Source organism: Jaculus jaculus, chromosome 1 (genome assembly GCF_020740685.1).
Source record: "Jaculus jaculus isolate mJacJac1 chromosome 1, mJacJac1.mat.Y.cur, whole genome shotgun sequence".
Taxonomy (NCBI): domain Eukaryota; kingdom Metazoa; phylum Chordata; class Mammalia; order Rodentia; family Dipodidae; genus Jaculus; species Jaculus jaculus.
In genome coordinates, this window is record NC_059102.1 from 308,484,052 (window position 1) to 308,503,013 (window position 18,962).

Here is an 18,962-nt window from a genome sequence, read left to right on the forward strand (position 1 = left end):
AAGTAAATGTCTTTAACCACTAAGCCATCTATTACCCAGCCCCCCAATTTTTTTTATTTGCACAAATGTGTGTATGGTTGTGCCAGGGCCTCTTACCAAACACAGCCACTTACACTACTTTTTGTATCTGATTTACATGGGAGCTTGGGACTTGAATGCTGGCCAGCCAACTTGGCAAGCAAGTACCTTTAACTGCTGAGCCAACTTCCCAGCTCCTGAATTTTTCACTAATAAAAACTGTTTTATAATACATTCTAATCTGCAATAAAGTAATATACTTTCTGAGGAATGCTCGTATTAGGATATGTGTGGAGTGATTTTTCTAAAAGATAATAAATATCAACAGAAAAGACCATTTATACTTGGATGCTAAAGAATAATGTTCTAACTAAATACCTAAAAGATATATAACAGTTTTGGGGCTGTAGAGATGGCATAGCAGTTCAGGCATTTGCCTGCGAAGCCTAAGGACCCAGGTTTGACTCCCCAGTACCCACGTAAGCCAGATACACGTGGTGGCACATGCATCTGGAGTTTGTTTGCAGTGGTTAGAGGCCCTGGCGCACCTGATGCTCGCTCACTCTCTACCTCTTTCTCTCACTCAAATAAATAAATTTTTAAAAGTGTAACAACTGGGCATGATGGAGCATGCTTTTAACTCCAGCACTTAGGAGGCAGAGGTAGGAGGATCACTGTGAGTTCAAGGCCAGCCTGAAACTACTTAGTGAATTGGAGGTCATTCTGGGCTAGAGTAAGTCACTACCTCAAACACACACACACACAGTTTTTCTGATGCTTCTACTTTAAAAAAGAAGAGGAAGAGGGCTAGGAAGTTGGTTATGTAGTTAAAGGTGCTTGCTTGCAAACCTGCCTGCCCAGTTTCAATTCCCAGATGCCCATATAAAGCCAAATGCACAATGTGGGGTGTATGTATCTGGAGTTTGTTTACAATGACAAGAGGCACTGGCACACACCCATATATTCATTCTCTTTGTTTCTCTCTCTTTCCGTCTCTCTCAAATAAATAGTAAAAATAAAATTTTAAGCCAGGTGTGGTGGCACATGTCTTTAATCTCAGCACTTGGGAGGCAGAGGCAGGAGAATCACCGTGAGTTCAAGACCACCCTGAGACTACATAGTGAATTTCAGGTCAGCCTGAGCTATAGTGAAACCCTACCTTGAAAAACCACAACAAATTTAAAAAATTTAAAAAGAAAAAGAGCCAGTGGGCGTAGTGGCACACACCTTTAATCCCAGCACTCAGAAGGCAGAGACAGGAGGATTGCCATAAGTTTGAGGTCACCCTGAGACTACATAGTTAACTCCAGGTCAGCCTAGGATACAGCAAGACCCTACCTTGAAACACCATAAAAAAAAAAAAAAAAAAAAAAAAAAAAAAACCTAAGAACCCAGGTTTGATTCCCTAGTACTCACATAAGCCAGATGCACATGGTGGCACATGTGTCTGGAGTTTGTTTGCAGTGGCCATGGCCCTGGTACACCCATTCTCTATTTGCCTCTTTCTCTTTCTCTCAAATAAATAAATAAAATATATATTTTTTTAAAAAGAATGGGCTGAAGAGATGGCTTGCTTAGCAGTAAGTGCTTGCCTGTGAGGCCTAAGGACCCCAGTTTGAGGCTCGACTCCCCAAGACCCACATAAGCTAGATGCACAAGGTGGTACATGCATATAGAGTTTATTTGCAGTGGCTGGAGGCCTTGATGCACTCATTCTCTCTTCTCTGCCTCTTTCTCTCTCTATCGCTCTCAAATATAAATAAAAATAAAGAATTTTTTTTAAAAAAAAAAGGAAGGGAAGGAGAAGGGCTAGAGAGATATCTCAGCAGTTAAGGTGCTTGCTTACAAAGCCTTAAGACCCAAGTTTGATTCCCCTGTACCCAGGTAGAGCCATGTTGCAATCAGGTTCACATTGCTGGCAGAAATCACCCGACCAAGAGCAGCTTGTGGGAAAGGAAAATAAGGTTGATTTTGACTTACAGACTCGAGGGGATGGCAGAGGAAAACGATGGCATGAGCAAAGCGTGGACATCAGCCCCTGGCCAACATAAGGTGGACAGTAGCAACAGGAGAGTATGCCAAACACTGGCAAGGAGAAACTGGCTATAATACCCATAAGCCCGTCCCCAACAATACACTGCCTCCAGGAGGTATTAATTCCCAAATCTCCATCAGCTGGGAACCTATCATTCAGAACACCTAAGTTTATGAGGGCACCTGAATCAATTTCCGCTCCTAGCCCCCATAAACTGATAACCATCCATGATGTAAAATAAAATGCATTCAGTCCATCTTTAAAAGTCCCCATAGTTGTTTTTGTTTGTTTGGTTGTTTATTTTATTTTATTTTATTTTTTGGTTTTCTGAGGTAGGGTCTCACTGTAGCCCAGGCTGACCTGCAATTCATTATGGAGTCTCAGGTTGGCCTCGAACTCACAGCAATCCTACATCTGCCTCCCAAGTGCTGGGATTAAAGACGTGCGCCACTGTGCTTGGCTCCCATAGTTTTTATCAATCCTAATGATGTTCAAACATCCCCATAATTTACCATCTTTTAACTGAGCCATAATACCAAAACATCCCCCCAAAACCCATAATGGCACAGAATACACATTCACACTACAAAAGATGGCACTAGGCATAGCAAAGAAATATTCAACCAATACAAGATTTAAAACAACCAGGGCAAACATCAAATTCTAGCTCCAAGTCCAACAATTCTAGTCAGTGTCAAATCTCCAAGTTCAGTAATTCTAACCAGCAACAAGTCTCTGGAGTTCCAATTCCGCCCCTCCAGCTAGGCTACTCACAGTTCTGGAAAACTTCATCTGGGACCAGCAGCTTTCCTTAGCAGCCATCTCGTGGTCCCAGCATCTCCACTGGGTCTCCACTGCAACCCATGGCTCATCCTCACAGCTCCATTGGTCTCCATGCAGGGATCCAGGAAACCTGCTTCACACTGCCCATGGCCATTTCCAAAATACAAGATCATGTTGCAAACTCAATGACCCTCTCTTTCCTGCATTTCTTATACTCCACAATACCAGGTAGAGTGCCAATTTGTTAATCCAGGGGGGAATAAGGTAGACTTTGAAGAACAGGATACTCCTTGAGCATTCAGTCCCCTTCTAAAGAGTCTACATTCTTCCTTTTGCCCAAATTCAGGTCAACTGGCCCAATAGCAATGGTTCTAACATCTTATTGCAGCTGAACAGGCAGCACCTTCTGTTTAAAGTTTTCTTTCTGTGCCATTTCCCTCTGTTCACACAGTCCATTTCTTTGCAAAGCAGCCTGCATAAATTCTCAGGATACAGATATAACAGCAAGCCTCACACAAACTGCTTCTAGCACAGTCCAAGCAAAGCTCTTTCTTACCCTCATAAGCCAAACTTCACAGTCCATAGTTCTTACTGCATTCAGGTCTTTCAACTCTGACCAGAATAGTCCATCAAGCTGTACTTATAGCACTGCAAGGTATCTCTTAGGCCAAATCTTTCCACATTCCACTTGAAAAATCAGCTCCAAAAGGCCAAAGCCACACAGTCTGGCAGCTAGCAGCAACTCTATTCCTCGGTATCAACTTTACTGTTGCAGTCAAGTTCTCAGTGCTGGCAGAAATCACCCGACCAAGAGCAGCTTGTGGGGAAAAGAGGTTAATTTTGGCTTATAGACTCGAGTGGGAAGTTCCATGATGGCAGGGGAAAGCAATGGCATGAGCAGAAGGCATCACCCCCTGGCTAACATAAGGTGGACAGTAGCAACAGGAGAGTATGCCAAACACTGACAAGGGGAAACTGGCTATAATACCCATAAGCCCGCCCACAACAATACACTGCCTCCAGGAGGTATTGATTCCCAAATCTTCATCAGCTGGGAACCTAGCATTCAGAACACCTAAGTTTATGGGAGACACCTGAATCAAACCACCATAAGCCAGATATACAAAGTGTCACATGGGTCTGGAGTTTGTTTACAGTGTCCAGAGGCCCTGACATGTCCATTCTTTCTCTTCCTGTCTGGTATGGTGGCACACACCTTTTAATCCCAGCACTAGGAAGGCTGAGATAGAAGGATCACCATGAATTCATGGCTAGCCTGGGACTACAAAGTGAGTTCAGGTCAGCCTCGGTTATGGTGAGACCCTACCTTGAAAAAAAGAAATAAAGAAGGGAGGGAGGGAGGAAAGAAAAGGAAGACTATTGACAGAAAACAAAGGAGAAGTCAATCCTGAATTCACTTTCTTAATCATAAACATTATAATTACAGCTGCCATACAAAAATTTTATAAATGTTATATGTTTAAAATTAAAAATGGGGCTGGAGAGATGGCTTAGCGGTTAAGCGCTTGCCTGTGAAGCCTAAGGACCCCGGTTCGAGGCTCGGTTCCCCAGGTCCCACGTTAGCCAGATGCACAAGGGGGCACACGTGTCTGGAGTTCATTTGCAGAGGCTGGAAGCCCTGGCGCGCCCATTCTCTCTCTCTCCCTCTATCTGTCTTTCTCTCTGTGTCTGTCGCTCTCAAATAAATAAGTAATAAAAAAAATTTAAAAAAAATGATGCTGGGTGTGGTGGCACATGCCTTGAATCCTAGCACCCAGGAGGATCACCATGGGTTTAAGGCCACTCTGAGATTACATAGTGAATTCCAGGTCATCCTGAGCTAGAGTGAAACCCTACCTTGAAAAGAAAAAAAAAATTAGAAATGAGTATACCTATCTCATGATACTTTCTTTCCTCCCTGTGTGTTAATGTGTACTTCCAGGGCTTGGTGTGTGCCGGATTAGCTGACATGGCCAGACCTGCAGAGAAACTCAGCACAGGTCAGTCTGCTGTGTTGATGGCTACAGGTAAATTAAAATCTTCAATATTCCATATAGAACACAATGTACTTTGTCTTTTTATTTGAAAGAGAGAGAGACAGCACATAAGAGGCAGGTAGAGAGAGAAAGGGTATGGACACGCCAGGGCTTCCTTCCACTGCAGAAAAACTCCAGATGGCATTTGCCACTTTGTGCATATGGATACTAGGGAATCAAACCCCAGCCATCATGAAAGCAAGTGCCTTTAACCACTGAGCCATCTCTTCAGCCCACAACTTACTTTTTTTTGTTGCTGCTTTGTTTTGGGGGTTTTTTGTGTGTGTTTTTTGGGGTAGGGTCTCACTTGCCCAGGCTGACCTGGAATTCACTCTGTAGTCCCAGACTGGTCTTGAACTCAGTGATCTCTTACCTCTCCCAACCAAGTGCTAGGATCAAAGGCATATGACCACACCTAGCTCACAACTTACTTTTGCTTCATGCTTATCTAATGATTTAATTCTGGAAATGTGTACACATGTCAAGTAGTTACCTTCTTATTGCTGGAACTAAACACCCAACCAGAAGCAGTTTATGGAAGGAAAGGGTTTATTTTGGCTTACAGTTTAATAGGGAAGTTTCATCATGGTGGGAAAGCATTGTAAGAGCACATCAATATGAAGGAGTGGCAAGAGTAAGCTAGCTAGCACTTGCAAGTATGGCTGGACTATAAGATGCAAAGGTCCACCTCCACCCATCAGTAACACACCTCCTCCAGCAAGGCTTCGCCTGTCAATGGCTCTACCAGCTGAGTAGTAAAGATGAGGCTTCTTGAGCTGTGCATGCATGGTATCACATGCCTTTAATCCCAGCACCTTGGAGGCAGAGGTAGAGGATTACTGTGAATTCAAGGCCACCCTGAGACTCCATAGTGAATTCCAGGTCAGCCTGGGCTAGAGTAAGACCCTACCTCAAAAAAAAAAAACAAAAGTTGATTGAGATGGGGAGGTAATATGAAGAAGAATGGAATTTCAAAGGGGAAAGTGCAGTGGGGGTAGGGAGGGTATTACCATGGGATGTTTTTTATAATCATGGAAAATGTTAATAAAAATTGTGAAAAAAATTAAAAATAAATAAATAAATAAAAATAAACATAAAAGTTTAGGCTGGTCATGGAGGTACACATCTTTAATCCCGGCACTCAGGAGGCAGAGGTAGGATTGCCATGAGTTTGAGGCCACCCTGAGACTACATAATGAATTCCAGGTCAGCCTGGACTGGAGTGAGAATCTCCCTTGGGGGCGGGGAGAGGGAATGAGGTTTCTTCTCACAAGTAGGGGGAAAAATTATGCTCAGTACTCACTTGATCCTATGAAAGTCAACATTTACATAAAAACTGATAATTTTGTGTAACACTGAATTTTTGGGGTGTTTTCTTTTTGTTTTTTTCATGGTAGGGTCTTGCTATAGCCCAAGCTGACCTGGAATTCACTATGTAGTCTCAGGCTGGCCTCAAACTCATAGTGATCCTTCCAACTCTGTCTACTGACTGCTGGAATTTGAGGTATGTGCCACCACACCCAGCTAACACTGACTTTTAAGATACCTTTTTTTTTTTTTAATATGGAACGCTTCATGAATTTGCATGTCATCCTTGCGCAGGGGCCATGCTAATCTTCTCTGTATCGCTCCAATTTTAGTATATGTGTTGCCGAAGCGAGCACTGAGAACTTTTTTGTTGTTGTTGTTGTTGTTTTTTATTTTTGGAGTCTCATTCTAGTCCAGGTTGACCTGGAACTCATCCTGTAGCCAGGTTGACCTTGCACTCATAGCAATCCTCCTATCTCAGCCTCCAGGGTGCTGAGATTAAAAGTGTGTACCTTCATCCTAGATTGTTTCCATGTCTTGTTTATAATTATCTTATTCTTACATTAAGATTTGCAGCACAGCATATACCTGAAAGAAAAAAACTTTATTTCACAGGATTTATTTGGTCAAGATACTCACTGGTAATTATACCCAAAAATTGGAGTCTGTTTGCTGTTAATTTCTTTGTGGGGGCAGCAGGAGCCTCTCAGCTCTTTCGTATTTGGAGGTAAGCTATTAAAATTTTCATTTGTTTATTGGTTAGTATGTGTATTGGGAGGGAGCTTGTCATGATCTCTTGTGCTATAAGCAAATGCCTGTCCAGCTTTATGTGGGTGATTCAGGAACTGTACTTGGGTCAGCTGGCTTTGAAGGCAAGTACCTTTAACCACTGAGCCATCTCCTCAGCCCCCTCAAGTTATTTTTTAAACTGCTTCAAAAACTACCCAGATGGCAATATATATATATTTTTTTTTCTATTTCACATGTAAGACAGAAATGTTTATGAAGCAGAAATTTATCATTTTTAGAAGTGTCTAGAGGGTTACAGATAAGTATGTTATTTAGTTTTTAGATCTAATAGTGTATTGTCTAGATGGATACCCATTTTGCATAAACGGTTATTAAGACAACATATAAAACTCATGACTTGTTAAATAGTTTTCAAAAAGAACTTCCTATCACTTGCTTTCAATTATATGTAGTGAAGTAGGATTTAAATGTGTAGCATAGTATTGGAGTAGCATTTAGAATATTTCATTGATCACTAGAAAGTTTTCAAACTATTTACTCAACAGTTACCATTACTTTCCATAGCAGATAATAATGGTAATATGTTCAAATACTTGTGATTTTTTGTGTGTGTGTAATTTTTTTTTTTTTCTGGTACTGAGTACCAAGCCCAGGGCCAGTGCTTGCTAAGCAAGCACTCTTCCACTGAGCTAAATCCCCAACTTCACAATGAAATATTTGAAATTGTTACCTTATGGAAAATCCAGAGGATATGGTAAACTTCACATGGGTTATACTCTGTTCTGTGTAGTATAGTCCGGGAAGAAGAGTATGAAGTTCAAGGTGTTGTTATAGAGGAGACAGCTCTGTAATTAATTCTTCTTTGAGTTATTGACAATTGAGGAAATGGTCCTGTCTTCCAGAATCCTCCTCATTTGATTTTATCTAGACACTTTTTAAGTAAAAAGTGGAAAATTCTAGTTGACCAACTTTTGCTGATTTCTTTTTTAGTCTGTGTTCACATACTCACTCAAAAATAGAAATAGGTATGTTGTGGTGGCTTATGCCCAGCACTCAGGAGGCAAAGGTCAGAGGATCGCCATGAATTTCAGGCCACCCTGAGACTGCATAGTGAATTCCAGGTGAACCTGGGCTAGAGTGAGACCCTACCTTGAAAAAAACAAAACAAAACAAAAAAATAGGAAATAGGTTTTTTTTCCACCCCCTCTGGCCTCCCTCATGTCAGGAGCTCTTTGTGTTTCCTCTTCTTTCCTTCTCTTAATCTTAAATCTCCCTAAACCCTAAAAAGAAAAAGAATTGAAATAGGTGTGGGGATGATATAACTCAGTGGTAAAGTTTGCAGCAGTACTGAAAAAAATATTTGTTTATAGTTAGATGGATAGAGAAATACTTTCTGTCAGCTAGGGTAAGCTGTCCAAACTTTTTGGCAGTTGGAATCTTATCTGAAAAAAGCAGAGACAAATGAAGCCACTGGGCTCCTCCCTTTTCCTGTTGCCTGTGTCGGTCTGTAAGTTTGTAAATTCTGGAAAGATTATATTTACAACTACTTAGCTACTTGATGACTGAGAAAGAAGAAATGAATACACTTCCTATTCTCTCCGTTACTATTGTGATTATTTTTCTCTCTCTCTTTTTTTTTTTTATAGATATAACCAAGAACTAAAAGCTAAAGCAGTCAACTAAGAGAGTTGCTGACCATCTGAACAATATAGATGTGGACATAACTATTGGGACATTGTTTATTTGATTATTAACATGAAGATGATAACTGCTAACATTTGGAAGGAACAACAAACCTAGCTGTAACTATGAATCAAAACGTGATTACACAGAAAAATAAAGTAAAATTTTAATAACCCTCTTTACATATGACTTAAGGAATATGGGTATCGTTAACATTTATTCTACTATTTGTCTTGTTCATACATACCCCCAGGTTCATAGAAAACCAAAATGTGTACATATATAAACAAGCAAATTTCAAGCAAGCTGAAAGACAGGTGAAAGATTTGACCATCTGTTTATTTAGTATAGGATGGTCAAATAGCTGCAGTTGGAAAGAAATACTGTTCAAAAGAATGAAAAGTGGGCGATGGAATGGCTGGCAAAATGACTTCAAACAAACTTAAACTTAGAAAAGAGAATATTGAGGTTTGTGGGGTTTTTTGTTGTTGTTGTTGTTCATTTTTATTGATTTATATGAGAGTAACAGAGAGAAAGAGGCAGATAGAGAGAGTAAGATTGAGAATGGGCGCGCCAGGGCTTCCAGCCACTGCAAATGAACTCCAGACGCGTGCGCCCCCTTGTGCATCTGGCTAACGTGGGTCCTGGGGAATCGAGCCTCGAACCGGAGTCCTTAGGCTTCACAGGCAAACGCTTAACCACTAAGCCATCTCTCCAGCCCTGTGGGTTTTTTTTGTTCTTGTCTTTATTGTTATTTGTTTGTTTGCTTGAAACTGGTTCTTCCTATGTAGGACAGGCTAACCTGGAACTTTCTGTGTAGCCCAGGCAATCCTTGAACCCTCCATCTTCCTGCCTCAGCATTCCAAGTGCTGGGGTTACAGGCATGTGCTACCAACTCCCATCATAAGATACTACTTTTCATATATTTATTTTTTTAATATTTTATTTTTTTTTTATTTATTTGAGAGGCAGATAGAGAGCAAGAGAGAATGGGTGCTCTAGGACCTCCAGCCATTGCAAACGAATGCTAGATGTATGTGCCACTGGAATTGAACCTGGGTCCTTAGGCTTTGCAGGCAAGCACCTAACTGCTAAGCTATCTTTCAGCCTGCTTAAGATAGTATTGTTGTTTGTTTGTTTTTTTTAGGTAGGGTCTGGCTCTAGCCCAAGCTGACCTAGAATTCACTATGTAGTCTCAGAGTGGCTTCAAACTCACAGTGATTCTCCTACCTCTGCCTCCCGAGTGCTGGGATTAAAGGTGTCTGCCACCATGCTTGGCTAAGATACTGTTCTTAACACAGTGCCTGGTTCATTATCTCAGTACTTATCTCCAGAACAGGTAATATTAAGAAAGGCTCCAGAGTCTTTGGCTGTGAATTTATGTCTCAGGTCTGTGATTTGTAAGTTGTGTCTTTGGGTAAGTTAAATGCCCAGCAGAATACTTGCAGCCTGGATAGACTTTCTGTATGTGCTTGTAATCTGTGTCTCTACTGTAAGGAGACACGGGCAGGCAGTACATGACACAATTCTAGAAAATAACCTAGTTGGGCTGGGCATGGTGGCACACACCTTTAATTTTAGCACTCAGGAGGCAGAGGTAGGAGGATTGCTATAAATTCAAGGCCACCCTGAGACTACATAGTGAATTCCAGGTCAGCTTGAGTTAGAGTGAGACCCTTCCTCAAAAAAGCAAAAATAAAGAAAGAAAGAAGGAAAGACCAGAAAAAGAAAAAAGAAATAAGCTATTTGTTTGTACTTGAGTTTGGAGTTCTAAGTTTTTTTTTTCTAAAAGTGCTTGTAAAGGGCTAGGAAATGGGTCAGCAGTTAAAAGCACTTGTTTGCATAGCCTTCCAGCCCAGATTGGATTCCCCAATACACATGTAAAACCAGACCAAAAAGTCGTACATTCATCTGGAATATATTTGCAGTAGCAAGAGACCTGGCAAACCCATGCTTTCTCTCAATTAAATAAATAAAAATGTGTCAAAAGATAATAAAAGTACTAGGCATGGTGGCACACGCCTTTAACCCCAGCACTTGGGAGGCAGAGGTAGGAGGATTGCTGTGAGCTCAAGGCCACCCTGAGACTACATAGTGAATTCCAGGTCATCCTGAGCTAGAGTAAGACCCTACATTGGAGAAAAAAATAGATGATGGGCTGGAGAGATGGTTCACCAGTTAAAGGTACTTGCTTGCAACACCTGACAGCCTGCTTGAGTACATATTCTTACCATTGAGCTATATACTCCAGCCAAAGAACTTTAAAAATTATACTATTTGGCCAGGAGTGGTGGCGCATGCCTTCAATCCCAACATTCAGGAGGCAGAGGTAGGAGGATCACCGTGAGTTCAAGGCCACCCTGAGACTCCATAGTGAATTCCAGGTCAGCCTGGGCTAGAGTGAGACCCTACCTTGAAAAACAAAAACAGAAACAAAAATTATACTATTTGGCTGGGCATGGTGGTACACACTCTTAATCCCAGCACTCTGGAGGCATGAGTGCCATGAGTTCAAGGCTACCCTGAGACTACATAGTGAATTCCAGGTTAACCTGGACTAGAGAGAGAACATACCTTGGAAAAAAGAAGTAATTATACTTGGACTGGAGAGGTGGCTCAGTGGTAAGGTACTTGCCTGCACCCCCTAACAACCTGAGTTCAGTTCCCTAGTACCAACGAAAAGCCAGATGCACAAAGTGGCTCATGTATCTGGAATTTGTTTGCAGTGGCTAGAGGCCCTGGCACAACCATTCTATCTCTCTCTGCAAATAAGTAAAATATATTTTAAAAATTATACTATGTAGCATTAAAATTTGGCAATTAACACTTGAGTATCTTGGTTTTATCATTAGTCCCTTTACCATAATCTATCTTTGAAGAGGAAAAAATAAAGAATTTGACAAAGGAAAAAATAAAGACGTTCTTAACAATCAGATTATTACTGCTCTCTTTCCATAATCCAGTTTGTTAAATTCTTCTGTTTGGTTTCTGTACATCCATACCTTAGCCAAATTTAATTTACAAATGAGGTACAGTAAAAGATGAACAATAATGGGCTGGAGAAGATGCTTAGTGGTTAAGGAGTTTTCCTGCAAAGCCAAAGAACCCAGGTTCTATCCCCAGGACCCAGGTAAGCCAGATGCGCAAGGTGGCACATGCGTCTGAAATTTGTTTGCAGCCAATGAAGGTCCCTGGTGTGCCCATCTTCTCTCTCTCTCTCTCTTTCTCTTTGTGTGTGTGTGTGTGTGTGTGTGTGATCTACCTCTTACTCAAATAAATAAAATAAAATAAAATAAAGATGAACAACCTGAGTTAGAGTGAGACCCTGCCTCGAGAAACCAAAAAAAAAAAAAGAACAATAATAAAGTAGAACAATTATAGCAATATCAAGGGTATGTGAATGTGGTCTCTTTTATCCACAATGCAGCAAGCAGAAGTCTGTGCCGAGTTTATACACTGCACAAAAGTATGGATGGTTCATGTCTCAGGGCATTGCTAGCTAGACTTCACCATGCTACTCAGAATCACATTTTTAAAATTCTAAATTCTTTCTGTAATTTATTAATAGTATTTTCAGACTATAGTTGGTCACTAGTAACAGAAGTCTTATTAGAAAGCCAAACTAAATGTTTGCTTGTTTAAGAGAGTCTTCTCTTTATGATAATCACCGCCATCAACTGTGGCTTCATTTCAGTTACCTTCCACGCCAACAGGGAAAGGTTGTGTTAGCTACTATGGGGTCGTTTCAGTCTTCCTGACTCTGCTCCACACGTCCAGACATGTGAACCTGAAACTCAGCCAGTCCTTGAAGATCAGTAGGCCTGGCACATTGGTGGGGGAGGGGAAGGTGGTGCCAACCAATCAGAAGCATAGTCAGTACACTTGAGACAATGAACTTCTGAGGAGGGTGTGGCCTGGAGCAAAAAAAAAAAAAACGGCTTTTAGGTAAAACTGCCATTTGATGGGTCAGGTATGGACAGAGAAGATACTCCTGCTACTTTCAGATTAATGTCAGCAGACCCCTCTGCTGTCTGCTGCACTTCTGAAAGACCTAGTCCCTAATCTAGGCCTGAGCTTTCCTACTCTAGGCCTGAGCTGGGAGAAAGAAGGTATGGAAGTCCTCTCAGGAGAGAGAAAATGGTTGTTGAGCTAAAGATGAGGGCAGCCTCCTGCTAAGATAGATACTACACTTCAGAGGAAAGTGGTGAAGTCAGGCTAGCAGTCAAGTTCAAGCTTGTATATATTTCTGTTAGCTTTCTGAATTTTTACAGGCTTAAATGTTACCTCATCCTATTTATCCTAGATTCATTCTCTCTCACTCTCTCTCTCTCTCTTTTGGTTTTTCGAAGTAGGGTTTCACTCTAGTCCCAGCTAACCTGGAATTCACTATGCAGTCTCAGGGTGGCCTCAAACTCAAGGCAATCCTCCTACCTCTGCCTCCCAAGTGCTGGGATTAAAGGCGTGTGCCACCTATGTATATATTTAAGAGAGAGAGAGAGAATGAGTGCACCAGGGCCTCTAGACACTGCAAACAAACTTCAGACTCATGTGCCACCTTGTGCATCTGGCTTTACATGGGTACTGGGGAATTGAACCTGGGTCCTTTGGCTTTGCAGGCAAGTGCTTTAACCACTAAGCCATCTGTCCAGGTCTTCATGTGCTTTTTTAAAAAAAAATTAACATTTTATTTTTATTTATTTATTTTACAGAGGGAAAGAGGGAGAGAGAGAGAGAATGGACACACCAGGGCCTCCAGCCACTGGAAACGAACTCCAGATGCATGTGCTACCTTGTGTATCTGGCTAGTGTGGGTCCTGGGGAATTGAACCTGGATCCTTTGGCTTTGCAGGCAAACACCTTAACTGCTAAGCCATTCCTGCACCCCTCTGAATGTGCTTTTTGTGGTAGGGTCTCGCTCGCCCAGGCTGACCTGGAATTCACTATATAGTGTCAGGCTGGCCTGGAACTCATAGTAATCTTCCTACTTCTGCCTCCCTCTCTCATTTGGACTCTTTTATCTTGATGACATCCTCTTTTCTTCCTATTATGAAGACCTTGTGTAGGTAGTGCCAGGCACTTGCAAGGTCATGGATATCCAGGCCATTTTGTGTCTGGAAGATTGCATTGTAAGCAGTCCTATTCTTTCTTTTGCTCTTACATTCTGCCACTTCTTCCACAATAGACCCCAAGATTTGGAGGATGTGATAGAGATGTCTCAGTGCTGAACACTCTTCTGTCACTCCTCAGCACAATGGTGCCTTTTGAGTCTTCCCGCGGTCACCGTCATCTGAAAAGAGAAGCTTCTCTAACTCTCTAAAGTGAGAGTAATATTAATATGTTGGATATAAACACTAAGGAAAGTGCTAACAGGGCAGTTTGGTAGGCATAATATATGCATTTAGCCTGACAATAGCAGGTGCTACTTCCCTAGGTCTCGTGACCTCTCCAGACATAGACTTTTTTTTTTTTTTTAATATTTTTATTTGGTTGTAAGCAGAGAGAGAGAGAGAGAGAGAAGAGAGACAGAGAGAGAATGGGCTTACCAGGGCCTCTAGCCACTGCATATGATCTCTAGACACATGCACCACTGCGCATCTGGCTTTACATGGGCACTGAAGAATCAAACCTGGGTCATTAAATTTTGCATGCAAGAGCCTTAACCACTGAGCCATCATCTCTCCAGCCCAGCCACAGACTTTTGACTAGATTTTCAGTACCAAGCATGTACTCCCTCCTATGAAGGGAGCCTCCAGTCCAATCAGAGAGTGGTTGGTTTCCCCATAAGAGACATGTCACTATTGTACCAGACAACTACTATTTTTAACCTAATGTCATATTTCCTGACTTAACATTTCTTTTTTTAAATTTTATTTTATTTTTATGAGAAAGAGAATTGGTGTGCCAGGGCCTCTAGCCACTGCATTTGAACTCCAGAAATGTGTGCCACCTTGTGCACATGTGCCACCCTATGCGCCTGGCTTATGTGGGTTCTGGGGAGTCAAACCTAGGTCCTTAGGCTTCTCAGGCAAGTGCCTTGACCACTAAACCATCTCTCTAGCCCTGACTTAGCATTTCTAATCTCTCCCATTATTCTTCACTATGATAGTCCACAAACTTCTAACAGAGTACACAGACTAACCCCAGTCTTCTGGATCAGATTTGAATACTCTCATGTACCTTAAGAGTGTAAGATAAGAAAGTCAGGAGGTAGAAGTAGGAGGATCACCATGAGTTCAAGGCCATCCTGAGACTGTAGGCCATCCTGAGACTGTATAGTGAATTCTAAGTCAGGCTGGACTAGAATGAGACCCTATCTCAAAAAAAAAAAATTTTTTTTTAAATTGCATTGCACCCAAATGGCCAATAAACAGAGGAAAGGGTGCTCAGTCTCATTAGTACCATCAAAGAAATACAAAACCTCCCAACATGGCAATAACTTTAAAACTCATAATAAGCAGGTGTGGTGGCACACACCTTTAATCCCAACACTTGGGAGGCAGGGGTAGGAAGATTGCCATGAGTTCGAGATTACATGATAAATTCCAGGTCAGCCTGAGCTAGAATGAGACCATCCTGAGATTACATGATGAATTCCAGGCTAGCCTGAGCTAGAATGAGACCCTACCTCGAAAAACCAAAAGAAAATAAAATTCATGATAGTGCATTATATCAGATAATCAGCAAGTAAGCTCTCTTTCCTCCTTTTGAGAAAGCTGTTTATCAAGATCCATTAGTTTTTTGGTTTTTGGTTTTTTTTTTGTTTGTTTGTTTTTGGTTTTGGTTTTGGTTTTTCAAGGTAGGGTCTTAGTATACCATCATGCTCAGCTAAGATCCATTAGTTTTAGGCAGGGAGTATAGCTACATGTACAGTACAACATGTATTTAGCATGCATTAACTCTGAGTTTGGTCTAAAGCATCAAAAAGAAAATGAAGGGGCTGGGGAGATGGCTTAGTGGTTAATGGCACTTACTCGCAAAGCATTCTGGCTCAGGCCTCAACTCCCCAATACCCATGGGAATATTCCAGCTCTCCTACTGCACACATGGTAGCCTGAACTTCTCCACCTATTTGACATTAGCCATGTTTGTGTAACTGGCTTTGGTCAGTATCCTGAGTGGGACTGACACGTGTCACTTCTGGAAAGAGAATGAATCCATTCCATCACATCCTCTTTTCAGGGGTGCTAGCCTGGGTCCCGAAGCGACTGCAGCAACAGAGGAGAGGTCCAGCTAGCCTGAAACAGACACGTAAATGAACAAGCGATGAGCCTTTGTTATTTCAAGCCAGTGAGATCTTGAAGTTAAGGAAGCATAGCCAGGTGCTGTGACAGCTACATTAAATCTGCTGGGCTGTACTTTCTTGAATTTCCATGTGGCCTGAGCTTTTATAGTTCAGAAGAGTAGACATTACCATGTGTCCTTTTCCCAAAGGAGCATTAGTCATAATGTGCTCAGGGAACACATACCACTAGACTCACCAAACCCTTAAGAAAGTCATGAATAATGTGAGCTGATTGCTAATCCCTTCATCCTTCCAAACTGTAAGGCATAGACAAGTCCTAGCTTTGGCCAAGAACAGCAGTTGGGTCCTGGTGGTCTTAGAGGCTCACCTCCTTGGTTGTGTGTGCACATACATACACACACACACTAATGCATTTTTAAGGTGAGGTTTTCCTTATGTAGCCCAGGATGACCTTAAACCATGCTCTTCCTGCAGCAGCCTCCAAAGTGCTGGGGTTACCACACTGGGTCCCTTCTTGTGGATATCGTTTTTCCATGTGGTTACCATGTTGCCATAATGTAGTCTTCCGTACTCGACATCATTCAAAGGGAAATGGCCAGTCTCACTATGTTTTGAGCTATGCCCAAGAAGCGCCTTCTTCTTTAGACCATTTTATTATTGTTTATTATTTTTTTATTTCTGTATATATAGATGTGCCTGAGTCTCTTGCCACTGCAAATGAATGCCAAACACTTATGCCACTATTTGAGACTGGCTTTATATGGGTTACTGGAGAATTGCAGAAAGCATCTTTAACCACTGAGCCATCTCCCCAGCCCTCTAGCTCACCTTTTACAAAAAGAAAAATGGGGTCTGGAGAGATAGCTTAGCAGTTAATGCTTGCCTGTGAAGCCTAAGAACCTCAGCTCGAGGCTCGATTCCCCAGTACCCACGTAAGCCAGATACACAAGGTGGTGCATGCATCTGGAGTTCGTTTGCAGTGGCTAGAGGCCCTGGTGCATCCATTCTCTCACTCTCTCTCCCTGCCTCTTTCTCTCTCTCAAATAAATAAATATATAAATATATATATAAATACAGTTTATATATATATATATGAAAAATGGTGAAGTTTCAAAGGGGAAAGTGGGGGGAGAGAGGGCATCACCATGGGATATTGTTTACAATCATGGTAGTTGTTAATAAAAAAATAATTTTAAAAATGGACTGGAAAAAAAAGCCATACATGAATGGGGAGTGTTACATAATTCAGCACACAAAAGATTTTGTAGACCCATTTTGTACAAATTTTTTTAAAAGCCATATGAGTTCCTGAGGATTATGCAGGGTCCTGGGAAGAGCTATGGTGTTAGCTCTGATCTTCATGACCTCACTTAATATACCATCGGTTTCAAATGCTAATTGTTCTGTGGTCATGCTGTACACATCTCTGGCCAGGTGCTTCTGGTCGTGTTTGACTTAGCTGCCCAGATCTCTCTCTTCACCAAATCCTACACAACTTACACAGTTATTCCAGACGTGTGGGGACAGCTTGCTCACACTGTGCGGACAAGGGACAGCGTAAACATTTTCTGAACTCCTCTTTCAGGATCCCTAAGAAAGCTTAAATTTGCTTCTAAAATCCTCATGTTATTGAGGTAAATTTTGCCAGTGGCATATGTGTATGGCTATAGAGGTATGGCCAGAGGAAAAATTTGATTTTGGATGTCCCAATTTTTCCAGCATTGTTTCAAAACTATTATTTCTCTTTTATGTTGGATCTTTGCTTGACAACTGTACATTTATATACCTATGTGTATGTGTACAACTGTATCTCTGTATATTTGTGTGCATTTATGTAGTTAATTTCCAGAAAGGTAGAATATAAATTATGTGTATATATATACATAAATATAAATATAACTACATTTCACTAATGTACATATCAGTTATTTTAGAACAATAAAAAGTTATCCCTAATCTAATAATTGTAATATCAGAGTTCATCTTGCAATTAGGGAATATGAGTTCTCTAATTTTATTCATCTTATGCAAAATTATATCACCCTTTTACTTCTTTTCAAAGTTCACATGTACTTCAGAAATAATTTTATGAATTTAAACAAATTGATGCAATTTTTAGTTGGATTAGATAGGCTAATTTGCAGTAAATCATCATGTTAACAATATTCAAACCTGTAATCCGTGAACAATGTATATATCTGTATTTAAGCTTTTTTAGTTATCTGAATAATGTTGTGTAATTTTTTTAATGAATTAATTTATATTTGTGTGTGTGCATGCTGACTAGACTCTCTTGCCACTGCACATGGAATGCCAGATACTTGTGCCACATTTTGCCTCTGCCTTTACATAGGTGCTAGAGAGAGGAACGTGAGACAACAGGCTTTGCAAGCAAGTGTCTATAACCATTGAGTGATTTCCCTGACACTACTGTTTTATAATTTTCAACAAGTAGGCCTTTTTTCCTATGATAGGATTTGTGCCTAAGTATCTCATGTTCTGGATCATCCATTCATTTCTTGTTAATATAGAAGAATGAAATTACTTCTGTGTATTGACATTACATCCTCTGACCGTGCTAAGGGAAATTGTTAGTTCTAATGACTTCTTTTTTTTTTTTTTTTTTTTTGGTTTTACGAGGTAGGGTCTCACTCTGGTCCAGGCTGACCTGGAATTAACTCTGTCATCTCAGGGTGGCCTCGAACTCACGGTGATCCTCCTACCTCTGCCTCCCGAGTGCTGGGATTAAAGGCGTGCGCCACCACGCCCGGCTCTAATGACTTCTTGATAGTAATATGCATGTATGTAGAGATGGTAAAATAAAGACCACATATGTTATTTCCCTAAAAAAAAAGAAAAAGAAAAAGAAAAATGGAATTTACAAGAGAATGTTCCTATCTGCAGTTTTCTAGCCCATTTCTTGTTCTCCATAATTATTGGAGATTACTAATATTACATTTGTCAGCATTTTGTGAATATGCATTGTCTAGGGCTAGCTTCTTATATTTATTTTAAATGATTAGGTACTTTATTTATTTTCTCAGATTTTAATTTTTTTCTTAGCAATGTTTGCTGTACTCTTTTAAATGTATGTTTATTTGTTTGA

General features: G+C 40.9%; 1 protein-coding gene and 1 non-coding gene across 3 annotated transcripts in view; one reads left to right on the forward strand and one right to left on the reverse strand.

The window, feature by feature from the left end:
• Mpc2 (mitochondrial pyruvate carrier 2) overlaps positions 1-8,795 on the forward strand; it is a 29,056-nt gene extending 20,261 nt beyond the window's left edge. Inside the window, exons 3-5 of one of the 2 annotated variants that reach the window (XM_045158980.1) lie at positions 4,779-4,836; positions 6,796-6,907; positions 8,577-8,795. In XM_045158980.1, the coding sequence (XP_045014915.1) occupies positions 4,779-4,836; positions 6,796-6,907; positions 8,577-8,613 (207 nt within the window). In that variant the 3' untranslated portion in view covers positions 8,614-8,795. Of the gene's footprint in view, positions 1-4,778; positions 4,864-6,795; positions 6,908-8,576 lie in introns of both variants that reach the window. The other variant, XM_004658816.2, reaches the window with a different exon arrangement.
• LOC123458178 lies at positions 6,430-6,536 on the reverse strand. The gene has a single exon (XR_006635476.1). It is a non-coding gene; the product is annotated as a U6 spliceosomal RNA (small nuclear RNA).
• Positions 8,796-18,962: the final 10,167 nt, after the last annotated feature.